General features: G+C 43.0%; 1 protein-coding gene across 1 annotated transcript in view; it reads left to right on the forward strand.

Annotated features, from left to right (window-relative positions):
* LOC126204161 (shematrin-like protein 2) overlaps positions 1-26,259 on the forward strand; it is a 66,014-nt gene that overhangs the window by 23,146 nt on the left and 16,609 nt on the right. Inside the window, exon 2 of the mRNA XM_049938568.1 lies at positions 10,168-10,543. Within this exon, the coding sequence (XP_049794525.1) occupies positions 10,168-10,543 (376 nt within the window). The remainder of the gene's footprint in view (positions 1-10,167; positions 10,544-26,259) is intronic.

The raw sequence follows: 26,259 nt of genomic DNA on the forward strand, positions 1-26,259 counted from the left end.
ACTTGCTCATATCGATTCTTTCGCTTGCAGAACTGCTTTGGGTTTCATTACCTAGCTAGGACTTCTCTCGCGTCTCGGAAGGTGGCCGACTTGCAGCGCCTCTGGCAGGATTTAAGCATGCATACAGCTCAGGCTAGAGATCTGCTGGGGGTTGACTGTTAGTCTGGCTCCATCACGGTCTGAACTTGCTACCTGTGCAGGTCCCATCGCCGCGTCTGGATTTCAGTTAGATGCCTACACCTACTGGGGAGTTAGACTAGGCCCGTTTTTTCTTGGTAGGCATGACCACATACACGGTCCTTAGTTCTCACAGGAACGACACAGGAATAAAAGGTGAGCACCAGGTCTCGTGTGCGGTAAAGTGTCTGCCACTGATGCACGCATTTTCTAGGTTTATTTTTCGTTGTCAGTTAACTTTAAGCACTTGTAGGTCAGTTACGTTCAGTTGCCTGCTCTGATTTTCCCTGTCATGGCTGGAGGCCAGTGTGCTATTTGCCATTTATTTGTTATGTAAATTTAATTCACACGTATTCTATATGTGTGATTTAGAATTTGTGCTGCTAGAACAGCTCGGGGCGCTAGCCGAGCTCAAGCCAGTTAGCATGTGTTGGCTAACCCATATCTTCAACCCCTTCATTTGTTATGAATTTGTCCTTGACTGCGCTTATGAATAAGTGCTAATGCTTGTTGATTTGCAGTGCTCCCGGTTTATTTTAAATGCAACGTAGAGGTTACATAGTCTGCTAGCTTGTAGTTCTTTTTAATGTTCGAAGTGTTATTCGTATTGTGCCTATAATATCAAATTTAAAGTAGCCAAAATAATTGTTAAATCCATTCAGTGCTCTCGGTGCGAACTTCAAATGTCTTACGTTGTTGTAAGTTAGAAAAGTAAATTCTCTGAAATATTCAAAGACATTAGTTTAAAGTTTTTTTAACTTATTGCAGTGTTCCCACGAGCTTAACTGTTCGCTGTTGTTTATGTTAAATTTGGCCTCAGTAGCAAATAAATATTGTTCATCATTGTGTAAGGTGGCAGAATAAATGATGGTCAGATTCGCACCTTACAGAGGAGTAATTTGTGTGAACACTGCGTTCACAGCGACTGATATCCAGCTAGAAATTAGCTGTAGCATCGTTTAGTTCCAACTGAGGAGAAACGAACTGGTCAATTAGTTAATTGTTCTTACGAGAACTGGGAGGGCATTATAATATGCACGCTGCTCCAACTATGAGCGTGTATATCGCCACAGTCTAAGGCTAGGGATGAGTACATGTTCTCCCTCATAACGAGAAACATAGAGAAAGTTTCTGCTGAAAAATTCAGCAAAGTTGTAATTAGCTTTATAGGAATTTCAGCGGAAGAGAGTTCATCGCAGCTTGAGGTAAATACCACGCGCGGAGGCGTAAATTTGTTGGTTCACCATCCTGTGTCCACTGTAAACTCGAGCGACCTTGGGCAATCTTTTGCTCAATTTGTCACATAAGTAACCATCCACCGTAGACTTGATTGTCGTCCTAAAAATAGTACCGAAGTTTGAACCGGAATCGGACGATTTTCGTAGTACTGACCAACATTATAACGTAAGTGTAGGAACAATTTTGTAAAAAGACTTCTAGTTGAACTTTAATATTATAGTGTTGATGATAATTCAATCTTCTGAGACTTAATATTTGATATTGTTGTGTTTAGGATTATTTCACTTTTTGATGTTGACGAGATTCGTTATCCTTTCAACTGTTTTTTGTTGTCACATCGAAAACTGTGTAAAAGCTTGTATTTTTGTGCTAATATTGCGACATTAAACATGTCATTTCAACTTACACAGTTGTCCTCAATCTCATAATAAGTAAACCACAAAAATATTGCACTTTACAATTGCTTATGTTAAATTTGGCAAAATTATATATTGAAAATGATTATCTTTTTAATGCTCAGCAGCTTCTCAATCCCAGATCAAAGTTCCCCGCTATTTCAGTGTTTGCTATCAACATCACATTCTAAGTACACTATGAAGTACCAGTACAATATGTATCAAACTTTGCGGATTTCATCATATAATTTAATTGCCATTAAATGATTAAACTTTCATTTCATTCTAAACTGATTCCCACTACCAACATCAGTCTGAGAAGTGACCCTCTTTTTTTTTTTCGGCTTCAATCTTCTGACTGGTTTAATGCGGCCCGCCACGAATTCCTCTTCTGTACCAACCTCTTCATCTTCTTCATCTCAGAGTAGCACTTGAAACTCACGTCGTCAATTATTTGGTGGAAGTATTCCATTCTCTGCCGTCCCCTACAGTTTTTGTCCTCTAAAGTTTCCTCTTGTACCATGGAAGTCATTCCCTCATGTCTTAACAGGTGTCCTATCATCCTATCCCTTCTCCTTATCAGTGTTTTCCACATGTTACTTTCCTCTCAGCTTCTGCGAAAAACCTCCTCATTCCTTACCTTAACAGTCCACTTAATTTTCAACATTAGTCTGTAGCACAACATCTCAAATGCCTCGATTCTCTTCTGTTCCGGTTTTCCCACAGTCCATGTTTCACTACCATACAATGCTGTATTCCAGACGTACGTTCTTAGAAATTTCTGCCTCATATTAAGGCCTTTGTTTGATATTAATAAACTTCTCTTGGCCAGGAATGCCCTTTCTACCATCGTTAGTCTGCATTTGTTGTTCTACTTGCTCCGTCCGTCATTGGTTATTTTACTGCCAAGGTACCAGAATTCCTTAATTTCACCTACTTCGTGACCACCGATGCTGATATTAAGTTTCTCTCTCTGTTCTCATTTCTGCTGCATCTCATTACTTTCGTCTTTCTTCGATTTACTCCCAGTCCATATTCTGGGCTCATTAGATTGTTCATTCCGTTCGGCAGATCATGTCATTCTTCTTCACATTCACTCAGGACAGCAACGTCATCTACGAATTGTATAATTAATATCCTTTCACCTTGAATTTTAATTCCACTCCTGAACCTTTCTTTTATTTCCATCATTGCTTCCTCGATGTACAGGTTGAACAGTAGGGGGGGAAAGACTACATGCCTGTCTTACACCCTATTTAATCTGAGCACTTTGTTCTTGGTCGTCCACTTTTATTATTCCCTCTTGGCCCTTGTACATATTGTATATTACCCATCTCACCCTATAGCTTACCCCTACTTTTCTCAGAATTTCGAACATCTTCCACTATTTTACACTGTCGAAGGCTTTTTCCGGGTCGACAAATCCTATGAACGTGTCTTGATTTTTCTTTAGTCTTGCTTCCATTATCAACCACAACGTCTGTATCGTCTCTCTGGTGCCTTTACCTTTTCTAAAGCCAAACTGATCGTCATCTAGCACATCCTCAATTTTCTTTTCCATCCTTCTGTGGATTATTCTTGTCAGCAACTTGGATGCATGAGCTATTAAGTGGATTGTGCGATAATTCTTCCACTTGTCAGCTCTTGCAGTCTTCGGAATTGTATGGATGATATTTTTCCGAAAGTCAGATGGCATGTCACCAGACTCTTACATTCTTCACACCAACGTGAATAGTCGTTTTGTTGCCACTTCCCACAATGATTTTAGAAATTCTGATGGAATGTCCTCCAAAGCTCTTTTAAATTCTTATTCTAATAGTGGGTCCCCTATCTCTTCTAAATCGATTCCTTTTTCCTCTTCTATCACATCATACAAACCTTCCCCCTCATAGAGACTTTCAATGTATTCTTTCCGCCTATCCGCTCTCTCCTCTGCATTTAGCAATGGAATTCCAGTTGCACTCTTAGTGTCACCACAATAGCTTTTAATGTCACCGGTTGTTCTGACTTTCATGTACGCTGAGTGTCTCCTTCCGACAATCATTTCTTCTTAGATTTATTCACATTTTTCATGCAGCCATTTCGTCTCAGCTTCTCTGCATTTTCTGTTTATTTCATTCCTCAGCGATCTTTGTTCTTGTATTTCTGAGTTTCCCGGAACATTTTTGTACTTCCTCCTTTCATCCATCGAATGAAGTATTTCTTCTGTTACCCATGGTTTCTTCGCAGTTACCTTCTTTGTACCTACGTTCTCCTTCCCAACTTCTGTGATGGCCCTTTTTAGAGATATTCAATCCTCTTCAACTGTACTGCCTACTAAGCTATTCCTTATTGCTTTATCTACAGCCTTAGAGAGCGTATCTCGTCATTCCTTAGTACTTCTGTATCCCACTTCTTTGCATATTGATTCTTCCTGACTTATGTAAAACTTTTGCCTACTCTTCATCACCACTATATTGTGATCTGAGTCTATATCTGCTCTTGGGTACGCCTTACAATCCAGTATCTGATTTCGGAATCTCTGTCTGACCATGATGTAATCTAACTAAAATATTCCCGTATCACCCGGCCTTTTCCAAGTACGACTCCTCCTCTTGTGATTCTTGAACAGAGTATTCGCTATTACTGGCTGAAACTTGTTACAGAACTTAATTAATCTTTCTCATATCTCATTCCTTGTACCAAGGGCATATTATCCTGTAACCTTTTCTTCTACTACTTCCCCTACAACTGCATTCTAGTCTCACATGACTATTAGATTTTCGTCCCCCTTTACGTACTGTAATAACCTTTCAATATCCTCATATACTTTCTTTATCTCTTTATCTTCAGCTTGTGATGTCGGCATATATACCTGAACTATAGTTGTCGGTGTTGGTTTACTGTCGATTCTGATAAGAACAACCCTATTTCAAAACTGTTCACAGTAACACACTCTCTGCCCTACCTTCCTATTCATAACGAATCGTACTCCCGTTATGCCATTTTATGCTGCTGACAAGAAATCCTTGTCTTCCTTTCCATTTCACTTCACTGACCCCTACTATATCTAGATTGAGCCTTTGCAATTGCCTGTTCAGATTTCCTAGCTTCCCTACCACATTCAAACTTATGACATTCCACGCCCCGACTCGTAGAACTTTATCCTTTCGTTGATTATTCAATCTTTCTTTCTTGGTCACCTCACACTTGGCAGTCCCCTGCCGAAGATCAGAATGGGGGACTATTCTGGAGTCTTTTGCCAATAGGGAGGTCAGCATGACACTTTTTCAATTACAGGCCGCATGTCCTACAGATACAAGTTATTTTCACTTCACTTCACTTCACTGACCCCTACTATATCTAGATTGAGCCTTTGCATTTCCCTTTTAGGATTTTCTAGTTTCCCTACAACGTTCAAGCTTCTGACATTCCACGCCCCGATTCGTTGAACGTTATCCTTTCGTTGATTATTCAATCTTTTTTTCATGGTAACCTCCCCCTTGGCAGTCCCCTCCCAGAGATCTGAATGGGGGACTAATTCGGAATCTTTCGCCAATGGAGAGATCATCATGACAGTTTTCAATTATAGGCCACATGTCTTGTGGATACACGTTTCGTGTCTATAATGCAGTGGTTTTCATTGCCTTCTGCATCCTCATGCCGTCGATGACTGCTGATTCTTCCGCCTTTAGGGGCAGTTTCCCACCCCTAGGACAAGACAGTGCCCTGAACCTCTGTCCGTTCCTCCGCCCTTTTTGACACGGCCGTTGGCAGAACGAAGTTGAATTCTTATGCCGGAAGACCCCTACAGCCACAAATACACTTTTTTTTTCGTTGTGGCACGGAAGCAAAGAACCTCCGAATGTTACTTACAGTAATTTCTTGCCATGCCTGAAGCTCATGATGCGTCAGATCATGAAGGTTGCTGGCAGAAGGCTGGTATGAAAGTATACGTTTGCACATCGCATCCCAGACCTCTTCTACATATAACAAATCAGGACTGGCCAGGCCAGTCATGTAACCATAGGTTTCTCAAAGCGGTTGTGCTGTCGAAAGCAGTGTGAGGTCAGGAAATGTCCTAGTGTAATATACCATTTAGTACCCTGGACATGAAAAGTATGACAACAGAGTTTGTCGTCCTTGCTACAAAATGGCGAACATTCAGCGTCCATTCAATAATTACCAAATCATTCCTGTCATCATATCTAACACCTCCCCATTCCATAATTTCAGGAATCTGTCTTGAGAATCGCTGCTTTCTGTGACCTTTGGCGAGATCATCTACGGATACAACGGTGCCGATTTAAGAGTCACAAACAGAAGTGATATTCGTCATGGGAAACCACAGAATGCCACTCAGTGCACCACAGTTAGTTCCGGCTCCACGCCATACAATAAGCTGTGTTATCTTGTCGTATGCTGCAAGTAGCGAATGACGAATGGCAAGTCGTGATGTCAGTCCAGCTTCTACTAATCTTAGAAAGGATAAAGTTTTCCTCCAGGCCTATCATTAAATGTATTTATTCACCATGATCCCGATTTGGGCTTATACTGCCATTTTCAAGTGATAGATCGCTATAAAGTGCGTCAATGTATCGTTCAATTTAGGAGGACCTGTCCTCGTGTCATGCATGTTTAATTAAACCATGCGTAAATCGGTACGCATGTGACGACATGCGTACCTAATATGTTCCAAAACACCGCCCGCACTTAGAAACGGGATTGTCCGATCTCATACCTCGTGTACTACGAGTGATATAAAGGAAGGATCAAGTGTTTTGAATAGCCCCTGGGGTAGGGACCATTTGTACACCCAAATGAAGGATCATCTTAGTGTCACTATCCTACATTAAAGGGTCAAAATATGAAAATTACACACTTCCTCCTGCTTAGGGAAATGGAGTAAATCGGTTGGTTCTTCTTGCATTTGATGTGGTCTACGGTTTGCTTGATGGGACTTATGGAGGCCACCATCAGTTCATGGGCGGTTCCTGGGAAAACCCCAAAAAAGTGTTTTTTTATGTTTTCGCCGTCACCAGCAGACCAAAACCCAAGCGAGGGTTCCAGAACGGCTATGCACAGCACGTGCCTGAAACTCTAACGAGGTATTCAAAGATCCCGCTCTCGAACAACTTTGACAATGTTCTTCATATCTTTATCCGTTTCCAAGATACAGATGTTCAAGGTTAGTTTACTTCCATAGGTAAACTCGGTATGAGGCGAAATCTAAATAATAAATAACAGCAGCAAATCACTCACACTTTGACAGTATGCAGGGTGGTCCATTGATCGTGACCGGGCCAAATATCTCACGAAATAAGCGTCAAACGAAAAAACTGCAAAGAACGAAACTTGTCTAGCTTGAAGGGGGAAACCAGATGGCGCTATGGTTGGCCCGCTAGATGGCGTTGCCATAGGTCAAACGGGTATCAACTACGTAAAGAAATATGAATATTTTAGTTGGACTACTTTTTTTGCTTTGTGATAGATGGCGCTGTAATAGTCACAAACATATGGCTCACAATTTTAAACGAACAGTTGGTAACAGGTAGGGTTTTTAATTAAAGTACAGAACATAGGTAGGTTTGAACATTTTATTTTGGTTGTCCCAATGTGATACAAGTACCTTTGTGAACTTATCATTTCCGAGAACGCATGCTGTTACAGCGTGGCCGGCCGGAGTGGCCGAGCGGTTGTAGGCGCTACAGTCTGGAACCGCGCGACCGCTACGGTTGCTGGTTCGAATCCTGCATCGGACATGGATGTGTGTGATGTCCTTAGGTTAGTTAGGTTTAAGTAGTTCTGAGTTCTAGGGGACTGATGACCTCCGAAGTTAAGTCCCATAGTGATCAGAGCGATTTTTTTTTTGTTTGTTACAGCGAGACTACCTGTAAATACCACATTAATGCAATACATGCTCAAAATGATGCCTTTCAACCTCAATGTATTTGGCAATACGTGTAACGACATTCCTCTCATCAGTGAGTAGTTCGCCTTCCGTAATGTTCGCACATGCATTCACGCATGTTGTCAGGCGTTGTCGGTGGATCACGATAGCAAATATCCCTCAACTTTCCGCACAGAAATAAATCCGGGGACGTCAGATCCGGTGAACGTGCGGGCCACGGTATGGTGCTTCGACGACCAATCCACCTGTCATGAAATATGTTATTCAATACCGCTTCAAGCGCACGCGAGCTATGTGCCCGACATCCATCATGTTTGAAGTACATCGCCATTCTGTCATGCAGTGAAACATCTTGTAGTAACATTGGTAGAACATTACGTAGGAAATCAGCATACATTGCACCATTTAGATTGCCATCGATAAAATGGGGGCCTATTATCTTTCCTCCCATAATTACGCACCATACATTAACCCGCCAAGGTCGCTGATGTTCCATTTGTCGCTGCCATCGTGGATTTTCCGTTGCCCTATAGTGCATATTATGCCGGTTAACGTTACCGCTGTTGGTGAATGACGCTTCGTCGCTAAATAGAACGAGTGCAGAAAATCTGTCATCGTCCCGTAATTTCTCTTGTACCCAGTGGCAGAACTGTACACGACGTTCAAAATCATTGCCATGCAATTCCTGGTGCATAGAAATATGGTATGGGTGCAATCGATGTTGATGTAGCATTCTCAACACTGACGTTTTTGAGGTTTCCGATTCTCGCGCAATTTGTTGCTACTGATGTGCGGATTAGCCGCGACAGCAGCTAAAACACCTACTTGGGCATCATCATTTGTTGCAGGTCGTGGTTGACGTTTCACATGTGGCTGAACACTTCCTGTTTCCGTAAGAAACGTAACTATCCGGTGAACGGTCCGGACACTTGGATGATGTCGTCCAGGATATCGAGCAGCATACATAGCACACGCCCGTTGGGCATTTTGATCACAATAGCCATACATCAACACTATATCGACCTTTTCCGCAATTGGTAAACGGTCCATTTTAACACTGGTAATGTATAACGAAGCAAATACCGTCCGCACTGGCGGAATGTTACGTGAAACCACGTACTTATACGTTTGTGACTATTACAGCACCACCTATCACAAAGCGAAAAAAGTGGTCCAACTGAAACATTCATATTTCTTTACGTACTACACGAATATGTAATAAAAAATTGGGGTTCCTATTTAAAAAACGCAGTTGATATCCGTTTGACCTATGGCAACGCCATCTAGCGGGCAAACATAGCGCTATCTGGTTTCCCCCTTCAAGCTAGACGAGTTTCGTTCTTTGTAGTTTTTTCATTTGATGCTTATTTCGTGAGATATTTGGTCCGGTCACTATCAATGGACCACCCCGTATACAGTATTTGTTAGTAGTAATATATGCTATCTATCCGCTCCAGTTTACGCGAAGAAAAATTGTGAAGTGTGTAGTGCAGCGTTTAATTGCACATTTAAATTCGAGAAGGAACCAATGTTACTTTTCATAGGTACTTAGATATTTTTAGATGTTTTGTAAGTTAATGCACTTGTCTGATAAATGTGTCTCCAACGTGACAGCAATATATTAAACGTGCATTTATTTGCAGGTTTCCTTTTTCAAAACCGTAGGTTTTAGGAGAAATGGTTACTTGGGGTTAAGAGGCAAGGTTCCGGACCGGAAGAAAACCATTTTCTGTGTTCAAAACATTTCGAGGGAAGTTGTTTCCTTGCAAACTATCGAAATTGAGGAAGACTGAAACTTGGTGCTGTTACATTTCTCTTGCATTTTCTGAACCATATACTAGAAAAGCAGAACTTTTTTCCGAGAGTAAGTTTACACAACACTGGCTGCTATTCAATTTGTCGACTGTTTACCGTAGACCACTTGTAGGGCCTTGTAGTACGGTGTGGATCTGCAGGAAACGCTGAATGACGTGCTGCAATCTCCCGGTGTATTCTCTCTCTCTGATCACGACTATGCATTGGCAATAATTGTTTGCACTACAGAAGGTTCAAATGTTGAAATGTGTGTGAAATCTTGTGGGATTTAACTGCTAAGGTCATCAATCCCTAAGCTTACACACTGCTTAGCCTAAATTATCCTAAGGACAAACACACACACACCCATGCCCGAGGGAGGACTCGAACCTCCGCCGGGATTAGCCGCACAGTCCATGACTGCAGCTTCTTAGACCGCTCGGCTAATCCCGCGTGGCACTACAGAAGGTGGCACACTGCACAGACACAGCTGTTGCGTTCATCCACTGGCCGAAGACTATCAAGAGCAGCTCGGACTGCGCTGCGCCTCGTTTGGAAACGGGCAGTCAGTTAGCAATCGTTTCGAGAATACAAACGAGCGTGGCGGATAGCTGGGGAGCCTTGAGGAAATATTTGAGCAATTAGCGTTTTCGCCCCGCGGTTTCCTCACAGGCTGTCTGAATGGGCGCGGGCGCGCGACCGCCGGCAGCCGCAGCGCCAGCCGAGCGTTTCGGCGTCGCGTGTCGCAGGCCCACCCACTTGGCGCCCGACCCAGCCACAGGGGCGCGGCTTTCGCCACACAGATAGTTCCGCTCCGGAGGACGTGCGAGAAAACGACAAGCCGCGCCCTTCCCCTCGCGAGTCGCAGCTTTGTCCGGGCAGCAAGAACTCGCCGGTGGGGAGGGGCGGGCGGTTTTTCGGCATATCACGCAGAGCCTTCAGGCCCCGTGTGTATAAATTGCCCAGCGATTCCCCGGGACACCAGTCAGCCACCAGGCGCATAGAAGGTAACCACACGAGACAAGTCACAAGCATGGCCATCAATCAGGTAAAGTCTCGCAGATAAGTGCATGTTGAGAGTCGTCCAAGACACGTGGAGTTGCTGCTTGTCAGTGTCGACAAAAGTAAGGTGTGCAGTGGTTGGTGTAGGACATACCTCATAGAGACAGCCTAACGGAAAACGGTGAACACTATTTTTAACAACAAAACTGACAGCAGTCAAATGCTCTCGCAAACTCTTCAATGGCTACAAGAATTTAGAATTATCAATTATTTTAAATATCCTATATAAATTTAAGTTTTAGGAACACTTTTCTGAAGACATTTGTCTGGATTGTAGCCATTCACAGAAATGAAACAAAGATAATTTTCGTTATTTATTTGTGGTAAGATCGAAACAAACATAAATAAACAACATTTGAAGACAAATGTCGCATTGATGTGGGCTAGGCAAATACTCAGTGGGCAGGTAATTTATAAATGATCATTTGCCTAGAAATTTGCCCAAAGCAGTTTACGCGCATAATCTGGGCATTTATATAAAAAAGGACGTCTTAAAGTTTTTACTGCTAGACAGTATAATTTACCAATTAAAATAAGGGAGTTGCGATACTCTCGTTATTAAAAATTAGGAAATGTTTAAACTACGTATGTCATTCATTGCTTTATTACCAACAACGAATGGAAAGAAGAGGGAAGCGTGTTTCTTAATTCTTTTCACTATTTTTCCAAGTTGCTCTACCAAGGGAAGGTGCCTGTTGCTGACACCTGCTTATTGTTTATAATATCCTTTTTCTTTGTAACAACTCCGCTCTTCGCCATCGGTCTCTCTCTCTCTCTCTCTCTCTCTCTCTCTCTCTCTCTCACACACACACACACACACACACCGCGTTGAACACTAGTGTATTGATAAGCTAGTATAAAAATAGTTGTCGTTAGGTTATCGCTTTGTAATGTAAGGCACTTTATAATCCGTGTCAAATCTCAGAAGATCGCTGAACAATGATTATTGATAACAAAATTAATACTAACTGTATTAAGCGGCTGCAATGTTTTTCTTGATGTTGAATGTATTTTTAAAAATTAAACTGTTTTCAGTGAAAAAACAAAAAGAAACTTTATTGGTATGTGTAGCGACATTTTTTTATTGTGTACGACACCAAGAACTGATCTCATTAAAGATGTAAAATGTTATGTTTACAGTCAAATTTATTTCCTCTAATAACTCTCCCCTATCTCTCTAGTTGCTTCTTCAACTTGGTTATCCAACCACTAACGAAGCAGTGTTACGAGAGCCATTTCCAACACAAAATATCAGCTTAAATTTTTTAATAAGCGATTTTTGTCAATTAATTTTTAAAATGCATAAATGCCTGAGAATTTATGAATTTTGGGCATTTGCCCAGACATTTAGCATGGCCATTTGCCGCAACTTCTGAATACCCGGGCATGTAACACCACTAACTGTGCACAATCAAAAGCTCGTACAAACTAGGACTAGTTCCCTGATCCATTCGATTGTTTCATGCGTGGTGAATATCCATCTTTGTTTGTTTGCACTCTCGAAAAAAGACAGTCAACAATGATATGGTGGACTGACCTTTAGGAGGCAGCACAGCCGCAATTTACAGAGCTGCCCATCCCCAATTGTGCAATAGAAGACCACTTCTGCCTTGTCTGGTTCGAATCCGATTCTGATCCTCCACTGACGTCTGTGCAGATCGAGCCCTTGTATGTGCGTACAAGCGTGCTTAACTGAACGTTAGTTGAGTACTGATGACTGCTCGCTCTAGATTTTCGATGAATGATTGACTGAAAGAGGATCCAATACGGCTGTTTCCTATGCGCTGCGACGGTTTCATTGATTTCAAGCGTCAGTGTTCTACTTGTGAAATATCTTGATGAATAGGCAGGTGAGGATCCTTCTGAATGTTGCCCCAGACCTTCAGAGAGCTTCAGATGTTGGAGATGGCTTTCTTCGGTTCACCCTCAGTTCATTTTCTGTACTTCATTCATTTCATTCAAGAGGTCCTGTAATATTTTTCACTTTCACTGACGATAGTACTGTCATCAGCATATGTTACCGTTGATATCCATTCACTTCTCCTGAACGTTTCTTTTATTTTTCGATGTTTAGACTGAACAGTAGAGGCTAAAGAATGCATTACATACTTTTTAATCCGAACACTTCGTTCTTGGTCCTACATTCTTATTATTCTGTCTTATACATATCATCCGTTAACCGTCATTTCATATAGCTTACACTTACGTTTCTGAGAATTTCGGATATTTTGCGGCATTATATATTTGCGATCGCTTTTTTCTTAAATCGACAAAACCTACGAAGGCATATTGATTTAAGTAAGCCTTGTTTCCATTACCAATCACAACGTCATAACTGCCTCTCTGCTGTTTTTATCCTTTTTAAAGTCATACTGATCTTCATCTAACAGACCCTCAATTTTCTTTTCGTGTCTTACAGCTGCAACAAACTGGTGTTCCGTGGCACTATGTTCAATATCGACCGTTTTACAGTATCGGCCAAGGCTAGTTTTCTTTTGTGGTACTAGACGGCACAACATACAAGCGGTGAGTTGAAAGACGCCATGATCCCCGCTCTTGATACGTCAGGCATTTTGTCCTGAATTCAGTTTTTTATTAGTTGTTAGAGTTTAATGTTGTTTGCCCCTGAGAGAAGCACACAAGAATTTTGTCACAGGACTGTGGTACACATTTATGAGTCGGGCAATCGAATTTAATTCTACATTTATTTTAACGGTATTGATTGAGGATATTGTAACGCTAAAAATTTCAAGATATCACGTGTTAAACAATACGCAATAGGTGTCGTTTTTATTGCTTGATCGTCGTACAGTACCAGCCGCCCAGTTGTCTTCCTATACCGCCCAGTCAGAACGTTAGGGGAAAAATAATAACAACTCTTCCTCTTCACTTTTTGGTGTAAAATGGCTGAGAATAAGGGCGAAATGAAAGGAAAATGGACTGAAGGGAATATGATGCTAATAAGTGAAATAATATCGGGGACAATGACAGCAAGGCAGGCAGCTGAGTCTTTTCATGTCCCAAGCTGCACTTCAGGTGATCGAATAAAAGTAATTACAACAGGTTCATCTGTGGATCTAACTCCTTCGATGGGCAGGTTTAAGAAGACATTCAACAATGATATAGAACCGTAGTTGTTCTGTACACGAAAGATTTAGACAACAGTTTCATGCCACTTAGTAGGAAAGAATTCTTGAGGTTAGCATTTGCTAATGGGCACAGTGAACAAACAGTAAAGAGTGGGCACGTGTTGGTTCAGCAGACCGAGAAAAAATATTGTATTTTATTTTTGATCAGTGCAATAAGTGAACAATGGGTTTTGAAATAGTGAATTTTGTTCATGGTTTTCTTTAGTTGTGTAATGTTGTTTATCTATAAATCTTGAAAGGCTTCCTATAGGGACACTGGTCGGTGCTGGAAGACAATTTTTGTACCGACTGAAAAACCATTTGTTTTTACTTGTACTGGCTGAAAAACCATTTGCTTTTACTTCTACATGACCTGTCGCTCATGTAAAATTCAGGGAAATCATCATGAACATCCATAAGGAATCAGTTTAAGTACCAGATTACTGTATTAAATCACAATTCCTTAAATATTTCACATTCTACAAGTGAAAAGGTCAAGCTGACCGCCACTGTAGGACTCTCCCCAAGGTAACGCAACACATTTCTTTTTTCTGAAAGCAGTTTGGTTTTACTCAGGATTGAAATGCACCACATTAAACCCTACCCTTTTGGCTACAAAACCCTGGTGTTTTCTTTTTCTTTTTCTTTGTTTTTTTTTTTTTTAACATACCGTAATCTAAGTTCAATGCGACGACATTATGACACCTTACTGGGAGGGCCTGTATGCCAGACGGCACTACACTACTTCGTCTTGATCCACCAAAAACCTCCGCATTATCGACGTTCTGCTTCCTATGGCGAGCATCTTTCACTTTGCCAAACAAGTGGCCAAACAGATGGAAGTGGAAGCTGCAAGATCTGGGCTGTGGAGTGGGTGAGGAACAGTCCAGTGAAGTTTCGTGTGCTCCTCTCGGGTGCGTCAGCACTACGAATAGAGACGTCCAGCTCTGCAGCGAAGTGCTTGTGTGCGATTTGTCGGTCACCTTGAATGAGAGTGTCCAGACGTTCCAACAACGCAGAATGCGCAGCAGTGAGCGGGCGACCGGCACGTGGGAGATCGTACAGGTTTGCACGACCTTGTTGCTATAATGACACACACCTCACCCAGCGACTCACCGTACTTTTGTTCACCGCCAGGTTTCCGTAGACATTCTGCAAGCGCCTATGAATATCTGCGATGCTCTGGTTTCTCACCAAAGAAACCTTAACCACAGCTCTCTGCTTGCAACGTACCTCAGATACAGACACCGTTTCGAAGGCTACATATAGCGTCGCCACCTATCGGAACTTCCTGAAACTGTAGGGGCTGATGCGGGAATATTACACGATGCTCCACAACAAAATCCGCATTTTTTCAATCGAAACTGGCCGAGAGAAAATGTGTTGCATCGTACCAGGTACCAGGTACCATATGTCTCGTTGACGCGCATCGCCGGCCGAAGTGGCCGTGCGGTTAAAGGCGCTGCAGTCTGGAACCGCAAGACCGCTACGGTCGCAGGTTCGAATCCTGCCTCGGGCATGGATGTTTGTGATGTCCTTAGGTTAGTTAGGTTTAACTAGTTCTAAGTTCTAGGGGACTAATGACCTCAGCAGTTGAGTCCCATAGTGCTCAGAGCCATTTGAACCATTTTTTTGACGCGCATCAGGGTTTGGTTACAGGCTACGTAAATATATTTGTTAGCTAGTAAGAAGTTGGGTGGTGTGGATAAAAGTACTTGGAAAAAATGCCATACGTCGTGTTTTCTTACTGCCGTCCGGGAGGGAAACTTCGCTTTACTTACGAGAGAGATGACCACCTTAAAAGGGGTGTGGGAATCTATTTCGTATTTCGTAAATTCATAGTGGCTGAGAGCTACTCACGTGGTTAATATTCTCCTGTAAGAGTTCAATTCGACACACTATTCCTTTTTTCTTTCGTTATATGGCGGCTTCTTGACGTAAGCGGTCCTTTTCCGAATCGAGCACGCAAATGCTATTAGCATAACAAACTAGATTAATAAGTAATTGCCTCCTGCAAAGTAGGTAAGACAAAACGCAGATCATCCACAGTTACACGTTTAAGGGCTTCTAGAGTCGAGGCGGAAAGTTTCTGAGTACATGAGGTACAAAAGACGTAGAGCTGTAGCTGTAGAAGTACTTCAAAATATTCTCACGGATGTGCAGTGGCTACCTGTACAATTCTATACTACAACGTTAAAGAAATTAATCCCTCAGAAATTCTCCAATATAAAAAATGCTTTTTCACATAAAAATAGACTGCTGAGTTATTTTAATATGCACATCGCTTTAATTTTTGGTATAACAACGTCGGTTGCTGAAGACTACGTGCCTGTTTAGTAAGTGAACTTGCGGAATAGCGAAATATGTTGATTCTTGCGCACCGCTGACAATTTGGTCTCAGCGACGAACCGTTGCGCCACTGATTACCTCGTCCCCATAAGCCTCACAGATTTTGAGGTGATTAATTTTTTGCTGTCGCCAAACAGCGACATCGATGCCGATTCGGTCGATTTGCACTGGACAGCAGCGTCGTGATGGTGAGCACAGACACTGCTAAGCTGATGTTACACGGAGCAAGTTTCCCCGTTAGTTGACTCGCATGACTTGGCTAGTAGACCATGGGGACTGACAGCTCACCTGCAGAAGCTGTAACACGGTGCAAGCCCTGCAGTAAGTTGTCTGATAGCAACACGTATGTTCGAGTGCCGACATTCAATCGACATGAGCGTCATTTGCAATTTTGGTGCGGGGCTATGCACAGATGGAGGCTCATGGACAAGAGAAGGAACTGAAGCGAGGTAAAAAACTGCGAAAATATTTAGTCTATTTAATACGGCTATGGATCGTCGACAGTGTCTATTCCTTCAGACAAGCATGTAGGCCTATATATGAAAGACATTTAATAGTACTACACAAACACTGTAACATACAGACACTGAAAAATTATGTTACATGCCAAGATAGGCCAAGATGACGATAATGACAATAATATAGATGTATGTTGTGCCGCCTGTTCTTTAGACATATCAATTAGGTGACGACGACGAAAAAGCCATTGTTTCTGTGCGGATGTTTAGCCTTAAAATCAATATTCGAGATCACAATAACTACGATCAGACAGTGTACGATTCTGGTATCACGAGAAAACCGAGGACTCACCAGCAACAGCCACAGGGGGCCAAAAATTCTGAAGATGACTTTAACATAAGCCGAAACCGGTAAACAAACAAATATTATTGCATCTCCACTGTTAATTTTAATCTAATATAGCACCAGGTCGCTGTACTCCCTGGTCAATGTTGTCTAATTTCATATCAGTGCAGATGCTCACCAAACTCCATGCCTTAGGGGAATCCGAAATGACAAGTAAGAGTTTCACTGGTAGGTGACGTTACGCCAGTAGTGGGTAACCGGCTGAGAATTTGGGTCGGATGGGCGGCGTGCTTGGAGGGCAGACGCGCTTATAGCGACAGCTCGCGGTAAGTGGCATCCCAGTCCAGCACACATTTTCGCCAGTTACCACTGATTCATTTTAATACCCAAATGCCTAACTCACTCAAAACCTTTAAATACGATACAGTAGAGTCTCTATAGTTCGAGGTGAACGGGACCGGAACCACCTCGAACTATCGAAAACTCGGACTATCGAAATTTAAATGGGAAAAAGAAATATTATGATATTGTAAGTAATACAGGTCAAAATATGAACTTTATTAAAATAAAAGTATTTACACATGCATTTGCATTGGCAGAATAACAATAATTATTTATTTAGCCAAGTAATAGTGAAGTGTCTTTTGTTTGGCGAAGCTGCAACGTTTCCTCGCGGCAATGTCACGTCACCGTCTGAGGAGCAGTAAGTCAGTTGGTGTCGCCTCAGGCTGTTGTTCCTCGTAGCACATGGCGGCCTCGAGAGCAGCGTAGCCATCGGTGTGACTCATCATTGGTGCAGCCTCTGCCTATCATCCTCGTCACTCTCACACTGCAATGGAATGTTAACCATGTCAATTATAGAAGAGTCTGTCACTTCCAACTGTTCGTCCAAATTTAACCACTTGCCTACTTCCACCTCGTCTGCCTCTTCACACCATGCCAATCTTCTGATTAAATTACACAATGGTTGATCGTCCTCATCTGCTAAATCTTCAGTTTCTGTGTCTGGCATACTTTCCTGTAGAATTTTTCTCCATGACTTAGAAATTGTGTCTGACTTTATTTCGCTCCAAGATTCGCTAATCCAGTACACGACGTCCTTCAAAGTCACTTTCTTCAAAGCTCCTACAATGCTTTCGTTGTCTTCGGAATGCAGGACTGACTGTAGCAATGTCCGTTGACACTTTTTTTTTTAGACATTCCAGAACGCCCTGATCCATGGGCTGAATGAGACAGGTAACGTTTGGTGGGAAAAATAAGGCGCGGATACCGTCGCACTGCAGTTCTCCTGAACTTGGATGTGTGGACGCATTATCCATGAGCAAAATTGCTATGCATGGCAGTCCCCTTTCTTTTAAAAAATTCTTGCAGTCAGGTACAAATGAGTTAAAAATCCAGTTCTTGAAGATTTCCTGATTCATCCAGGCATTATTCTGATGTGTATAGACAACCGGAAGAGCTGAGATGGATATATTCTTGAATGCTCTGGCTTGGCAGACTTCCCAATCACAACTAGTTTTAGTTTGTGGTTTCCAGTTGCATTTGAAGCTGCCATAACTGTGAGCTACTCTTTGCTTTTTTTGTGCCCAGGAGCACTTTTTTCTTAACAAGAAGCAAGTGTTCTCGCTGGTAACATTTTAAAATTTAGCCCAGTTTCGTCACAGTTATATATTTGTTCATTAGACAAATTTTCGCCAGTTATGATTTTTTTAGACTCGAAGATAAATTTTGAAACGGCCTGAGCGGACCACAGAGTTTTTCTCCACATACGTCTAGTTGACGCACTCCATACCTCTTCTTCCACTAGTCGAGCCAGCCCACACTAGCGGCGAAATCGTCATCTCCTTCCTGCAGCTGGTTTCTGAGAAACAAAGCTTTTTCTTGCAAGATTGGGCCAGAAATCGGAGCACCCTTCTCTCTCTGTTGGGTAAACCACATGAACAATGCCTCACTTGTCTTTTCGAAGTCTGACTTCTTTATACTCCTTCGACTGAGAGATTCGTGTGAGCATTTCTTTGAAGAAAACTGTTCCAATTTAAGTCGGTTTCTTCGCCAGTCACCAACAGTAACTTCACCGACACCATATTAGAGAGCAAGTTTTTTTATTGTTTCTCCTTTGTCAAGTCGTCTTAGTTCTTCTAATTTTAGATGAAAAGGCACAAATTTCCTCTTTTTTGTTACAGCACTCATCTTTGTAGGGCGTACAATGGAACACACAGTCAACAAACAAAACGACAAACAACATTGTACAGTACAGGTACTGGAAACTACAGCAGTGTATGAACTCCCCAGTTTTGATCGGTAGCAGCCGGCAGCAGTCGGGGTATTTCGTGCCACACTGACAAAAGATGTTCGTGCAACAGGGCAGCGAGCTAATCGTCGGTGTTGATTGAATTGTTGTCTGCTTTATCACTGAGCTGTACTCTCCCTATCTATCTTTTGAAATGATGTTTTCATTATTTATCATGTCAGTAAAAAAAGAAGGTAGATCTTTGCAACTTTTTTTTTTTTAAAGAGGCTCGGGTTATTGGAAACTCGAACTATCGAGACTCTACTGCAATGACATTTTGAGGGAATCACATAATGTGTGCGAGAACTAAGGATCATGGACGCACTGATACACTGAAGAGCCAAAGAAACTGGTACACCTGCCTAGTATCGTGTAGTGTCCCCGCGAGCACCACGACGTGGCATGGACTCGACTAATGTCTGAAGTAGTACTGGAGAGAATTGACATCATGAATCCTGCAGGGCTGACAAAAAATCCGTAAGAGGGGGTAGAAATCTCCTCTGAACAGCACGTTGCAAGGCAACCCATATATGTTCAATAATGTTCATGTTTGGTGAGTTTGGTGGCCAGCGAAGTGTTTAAAGTCAGAAGAGTGTTCATGGAGCCACTCGGTAGCAATTCTAGACGTGTGGGATGTCGCATTGTCCTGCTAGAATTGGCCAAGTCCGTCGGAATGCACAATCGACATGAATGGATGCAGGTGATCAGACAGGATGCTTACGTACGTGTCATCCGTCAGAGTCGTATCTAGGTGCATCAGGGGTCCCATATCACTCCAACTGCACACGGCCCGCACCGTTACAGAGCTTCAAATGGCTCTGAGCACTAAGGGACTTAACATCTGAGGTCATCAGCCCTCTAGAACTTAGAACTACTTAAACCTAACTAACCTAAGGACGTCACACACATCCATTCCCGAGGCAGGATTCGAACCTGCGACCGTAGCGGTCGCGCGTACAGAGCTTCACCAGCTTGAACAGTCCGCTGCTGACATGCAGGGTCCATAGATTCATGAGGTTGTCTTCATGTCCGTACACATATATCCGCTCGATACAATTTGAAACGAGACTCGTCCGATCAGGCAACATGTTTCCAGTCATCAACAGTGCAATATCGGTGTTTATGGGCCCAGGCGAGGCGTAAAGCTTTGTGTTGTGCAAACGTAAAGGGTGGATGATGAACCTTCGGCTCCGAAAGCCCCTGTCGATGATATTTCGTTGAATGCTTCGCACGCTGACACATGTTGATGGCCCAGCATTGAAATCTGCCTCAATTTGCGGAAGGGTTGTACTTCTGTCACGATGAATGACTCTCTTCAGTTATCGTTGGTCTCGTTCTTGCAGGATCGTTTTCCGGCCGCAGTGATGTCTGAGATTTGATGTTTTACAGGATTTCTGATATTTACGGTACACTCGTGAAATGGCCGTACGGGAAAATCCCCACTTCATCGCTACCTCGAAGATTCTGTATCCCATCGCTCGTGCGCTGACTATGACACCACGTTCAAACTCACTTAAATCTTGATAACCTGCCATTGTAGCAGCAGTGACAGATCTGACAAATGCGCCAGACACTTGTTGTCTTATATATACGTTGCTGACCGGAGCGTCGTATTCTGCCTGTTTACATCTTCTGTATTTGAATATGCATGCCTATACCAGTTTCTTTGGCGCTTCAGTGTAAAAGGTTTTGGACCGGTCTAGGAGGCGTGGGCTAATAGCAGAAGGGGTTAAGGCGACGGCTCGTGTTAAGTGGGAAATCAGAGTTCGATTCTCAGTTCTGCACAACTTGCCATGTGTCACTGTTAACTTTGAGAGCTGACGTCTAACCGTATTCGCAGTTTGCGAATACATTTCGTCTGTATCTTCCACAGTTTGAAACGTCTTATTAATGACTATCATTTCCATTACGATTTGACGTCATAAGTGTCGTTACAATGATGGTAGCACGTTAAATTATTTTAATATTATTTAGAAGATGTATTTAGCGATGAATTTCGCCTCAAGATTCAAATAGAAATGGAAGTTCTACATCTACATCTGTACTGTGCAAACTATTGTGAAGTGAATGGCTGCGAGCACATTCCATCAATTCTTCCCGTTGTATTCGCGTTTGGAGTCCTGGAAGAATGATGCTTGAACGCAGCTGTGCTCACTGAAATTAATCTAATCTAAACTTCTCTTCGGTTCCTTACAGGACCGATATGTAGAGGAGTCGTATTATATTACAAGACTTCTAATGTAACACTGGTACTTTAAACTTTGCAAGCGGGCTTTCGCGGGGTAGCATGCCTCTGTCGCCAAGGGCTCAGGTTTTCGGGAATCTCCATGTTCTTTCTCCATAGATCAAAATAACCTGTAGTTATTCATGCTGCCCTTCTTTCTATACGTCTCGCATTGGTCTTATTGGTATGGGTTTATTCCACTTAAGTAATATTCTAGACTGAGTTGCACAGACATTTTTATAGGCGATCTGTATTGTCCACAGTCCACTTCCCATTAACTGTAGTCTTCTACCTGCTTTACCTACGTGACCATTTCATTTCAGATCCCTAAAAATTGTTTCACTCAAGTATTAGAGCTGATGGCTCAAATTGGGACTCGTTTATATTATAGTGGTAGGATACAACGCACATTCATTTTATGAAGTGTACAACTTTACCTTCTTTAATGTTTCAAGCAAGTTGACGAGGCTTCAACACGCAGCTGTTTGATGTGTTGACTGGGAATTTTCTGATTCATTACTGCACCAACTTAAGGTGATGAGGTATCGAATATATTGCTTCCCCCTACTTATACCTCCCGAGGAGATCACGAATATAAAATTAGAGAGATTCGAGCGCGCACGGAGGCTTTCAGACAGACGTTCTTCCCGCGAACCATGCGCGACTGGAACAGAAAAGGGAGGTAATGACAGTGGCACGTAAAGTGCCCTCCGCCACACACCGTTGGGTGGCTTGCGGAGTATAAATGTAGATGTAGATGTAGATGTAGAAATTATGCACAACCGTTGAAACAGTAAAGTTAAGTTTCAAACGTGAATCCCTCTAGTGGAGCCACGCTTACTGGGTAAGACGTCATACACTGATAAGATATCTGGCTGGGCAGCGCAGGTAGCATTCGAATGATATCAGAATTAAAATAACACCGGAGATACCACTCGAGATGTGCGATCCATGATTATATAGGCTTATGGAACCATACTAGACAACAGCTAAGTGCAAATATATAAAAAAAAGACTTCTATACCGAGAAATCACAATATAAATAGTCTGAGCAATTATTTAGGATTATTTTAGAGTATCCTTGTAGGCACAATGTACACCGTTTCCTCAGATTTACGTGACCACTGCCTATGTTCGTCATCAACGTGTAATAACCACTCAAACGAAGCGATTTTTCTGACGTCCAGAAGGTCTTGATCATTGGCATTCAGCATAAAAGTTCAAGCATTTCCTAAATGTCTAAGTTTGTAAACTGTTCGAGTGCCACCATGATTAAATTATACCACGCATGGCAAAATGGCTCTATCCAAAAGTGGCCCGAGGCAACTGTAGTGCCCCATGTGCTGCAGATGACAGGTGTGAACGACGGCTGCGGAGCTGTGCACAGGCAACAGGCGTGCAGCTGTTGAGCAATTGACCACCCAGATGAACCAAGGGGCTACCAGCAGGGTCTCCTCAATGGCTGGTTGGTGAACATTGTTTCGTATGAACCTCCGCAGCAGGCATCTGGTTCACGCACTCATGCTAACTGCTGTTCATTAGCGACGAAGGCTGGACTTTGCACGCCGGTACCCCAACTGGACGTACACCGAGTGGTGACAGGTGGCCTGTAGCCATAAATCAAGTTTTATGCTCCATCGGGCAGATGGCGTGTACGGAGTGAAACGTCCGAAAGTAAAGGATCCACGCTGGAGGAAGGAGCATTGTGATCTGGAAAATATTCCCTGGGTGACCTCCTCATTCTGGAAGGCTCTGTAGATCAACACAAGTATGCATCTTTGCTTGGGGACCATGCCTATTCCTATAAGCATTTTGTTTTTCCTCAGCGCGGTGGAATCTACCAGCAGAACAATCCAACGTGTCAAGCTTCTCGCATTGAACATGCACGGTTTGATGAGCACCAATATGAGCTTACTGCACTACTCTGGCCATCAAATTCCCCGGATTTTAACCCACTTGAATATCTGCGGGACCATATCGGTCGGGCTGTTCGCGCCTTGAATCGTCAGTCAAGAAATGTAGTGCAGCTGACCACCGCGCTAGAGTCGACATGGCTCCATGTCTCTGACGGTACCTTCCAGAACTTTGTTGACTCTCATCCTACGAGTCTCGCAGCGGTCCACGATGCAAAGGGCTTTTGAGAGGTGGACACATGTGGCGGACAGTGTATAGAGCTACAGGATCTTGAGATGGTCACAGCTGTAGACGAAATACATTATAAAAAAGGAGGAACTTACTTCTGGAAATTAAGGTGTAAGTGTAGCTGACTATCGATAATACACGAAATTTCATAGACACACGTTACCATCTCGTATAAAATCGGAAAGGGTTTTGAATATTTGAATGTTTTGAGGATACAATAAAATTGGAGCGCTTGTTGGAATCGGTACATGAATTTGCACAAGGTTTTGCACCAAGAAGATTTGCTGTGCTTCGAAAAAACTGCAGGAAGATTCCAAATGGTTTATATATTAAAAAACTAGAAACCCGCCTCGACTGCGAAAAAAGCACCTAGTGTTTACCTAGGTTTCGGCGTAGATAACTACAGCTACTTCAGAACAATAAAACCCACAAGTGCCTAAAAAGACCTTTGTCAATTATTAAAAGAACATCATGGCTATACATTTATAAATAATGTTCTTTTAATAATTGACAAAGGTCTTTTTAGGCACTTGTGGGTTTTATTGTTCTGAAGAAGGTGTAGTTATCTACGCCGAAACCTAGGTAAACCTTAGGTGCTTTTTTCGCAGTCAAGGCGGGTTTCTAGTTTTTTAATATATTAACCAACGACTGCTGACGCTCTGCAATGTTGAAGGTTCTTAAAATGGTTTATAGCTTCTTCTTTCTTGTGACAATCGCAGATAGAGTTACCTTTCATGCTTATAGATGTAAGTGGGAAAAAGGCTAGTAATCAGCTTCCTGCTCGCTTGAAATTTTCGAAACCAGCAGGAAGTTCTATTTCGATCGTAGTGTAGTACTGAACTTCGTGGCAGACTGAAATGCACGAGTCATCTGCCTTTTCTGTCTCAACCATCTTCGTTATCCATATCTACAAACCGTAGTAGACTGACCATCGTCGCTCCAGAAAGACCGGCTTTTTTCGTCAGCTGGTCGGGACCACATTCCCTCCGCCGCGCTCGGCGCAGTCGGTTACGCCTCAGAAGTTACGCCTGAAGACCGGCGACCTGTCGAGAGTGCCTGAACAGCAGAGACTGGGCAACCGTTGCTTTTAACAAAGGATTGTCCAGTCGATTGTTTTTTCATTCAGTCGTATTTTTCCAGTCGAATGAAATAACCGAATGAAACTAGACACAGAGAAGTGAAAGACATTAGCTGCCAGTGGGCATTGACATAAATCAACGAGAAAGTGGAAAATTTGTGCTGGACCGTGATTTAAACCTGGGTCTCCTGCTTACTAAGCAGATGCGTTGACCACACAGATACTCTGCAAGCCACGGTACGGCGCATGGCGGAGGGAACCCTGTACCACTACTAGTCATTTCCTTTCCTGTTCCACTCGCAGATCGAAGGAGAAACGACGGTCTATATGCCTCCGTATGAGGAATAATTTCTCGTATCTTATCTTCGTGGTCCTTACGCGGAATGTATGTTGGCGACAGTAGAATCGTTCGGGAGTCAGTTTCAAATGTTGGTTCTCTAAATTTTCTCACTAGTGTTCCTCGTAATGAACGTCGCCTTCCCTCCAAGGATCCCCATTTGAGTTCCCGGAGCGTCCCCGTAACACTTACGAGTTGTTCGAATCTCCCGGTAACGGATCTAGCAGCCCGCCTGTGAATTGTTTCGATGCCTTCCTTCAATCCGACCTGGTACTGAATAATGGGTCGCATCAACGTCCTGTATGCGGTCTCCCTTACAGGTGAACCACTCTTTCCTAAAAATTCTCCTAATAAACCGAAATTGACCATTCGCCTTCCCTTGCACAGTTCTCATATGCTCGTTTCACCTCATAGGAGTTTGGAACGTTAGCCAAGATATTTCACGCAGTGGCCATTCAGCTACGTGTACTCCTCTAACAGGCCTCCTGTCAGACCCAATTTGTCAACTTATGCATACACTCCTGATGTAGAGCCCCTTGCTTGTCTTTAACTCCTTTATCTCTTGATTCATAGTAGCTGCAGGATCAAAATGGTGCCCGTTCTGTCGGACATGTCCGAAAGAACAGACAGCACGTATATTGAATGAAATTAGCCTCTGCTTCTGCGCCAACTATATGAATGTTTTTCACTCATTCTACGGTTTTAAACGGTTTCACTTAAGGTGAGACGAACGACTGGGAACGATAATATCGGGATCGACGAAGCTGTTCGGCTGTTCCAGTGCTGCTACTGTGAGAACTTATCGAGTGTGGTTGAGAAAAGGAGGCAAGGCGCTGGACGTCCACGCCCCATCACAGAACGTGGAAGTCGGAGCAGTGTTCGCACTGTAAAGCTGGATAGGTGGGAACATGGGGCACCATTGCGCTAGTGCCGTACGTGTACCCATGTTGACCCAGCGACATGGTCAGTTACGATTGCAGTGGCCACAGGATCGTCGAGATTGGAACGTGGCTCAATGGAAACATGTCGCCTGGTCCAGTCACTCACGTTTCTTGTTCGGATCGGTGGTCGTGTCTGAACACTCTGTTACCGAGGCGAATGGCTGCTCGGAAACGTGCACTGCACTACTGAAGCAGTTGGTGAAATCTGTATCAAGCTGTGGGGAACGTTCAGCTGGGTTCCCCGACCTCATTGACATCTTTCAGAAGGATAACAGTCCCTAACAGAACGCCATAATCGTGCTGTAGAAGTTTGAGGAGCATGACAGTGAACTCACGATCATGCCTTGGCCTCCAAATTCAACTGACCTGAGGCCGATGGAGCACATCTGGGACTATCTAGCGCCAGAAC

This window comes from Schistocerca nitens, chromosome 9 (assembly GCF_023898315.1).
Source record: "Schistocerca nitens isolate TAMUIC-IGC-003100 chromosome 9, iqSchNite1.1, whole genome shotgun sequence".
NCBI lineage: Eukaryota > Metazoa > Arthropoda > Insecta > Orthoptera > Acrididae > Schistocerca > Schistocerca nitens.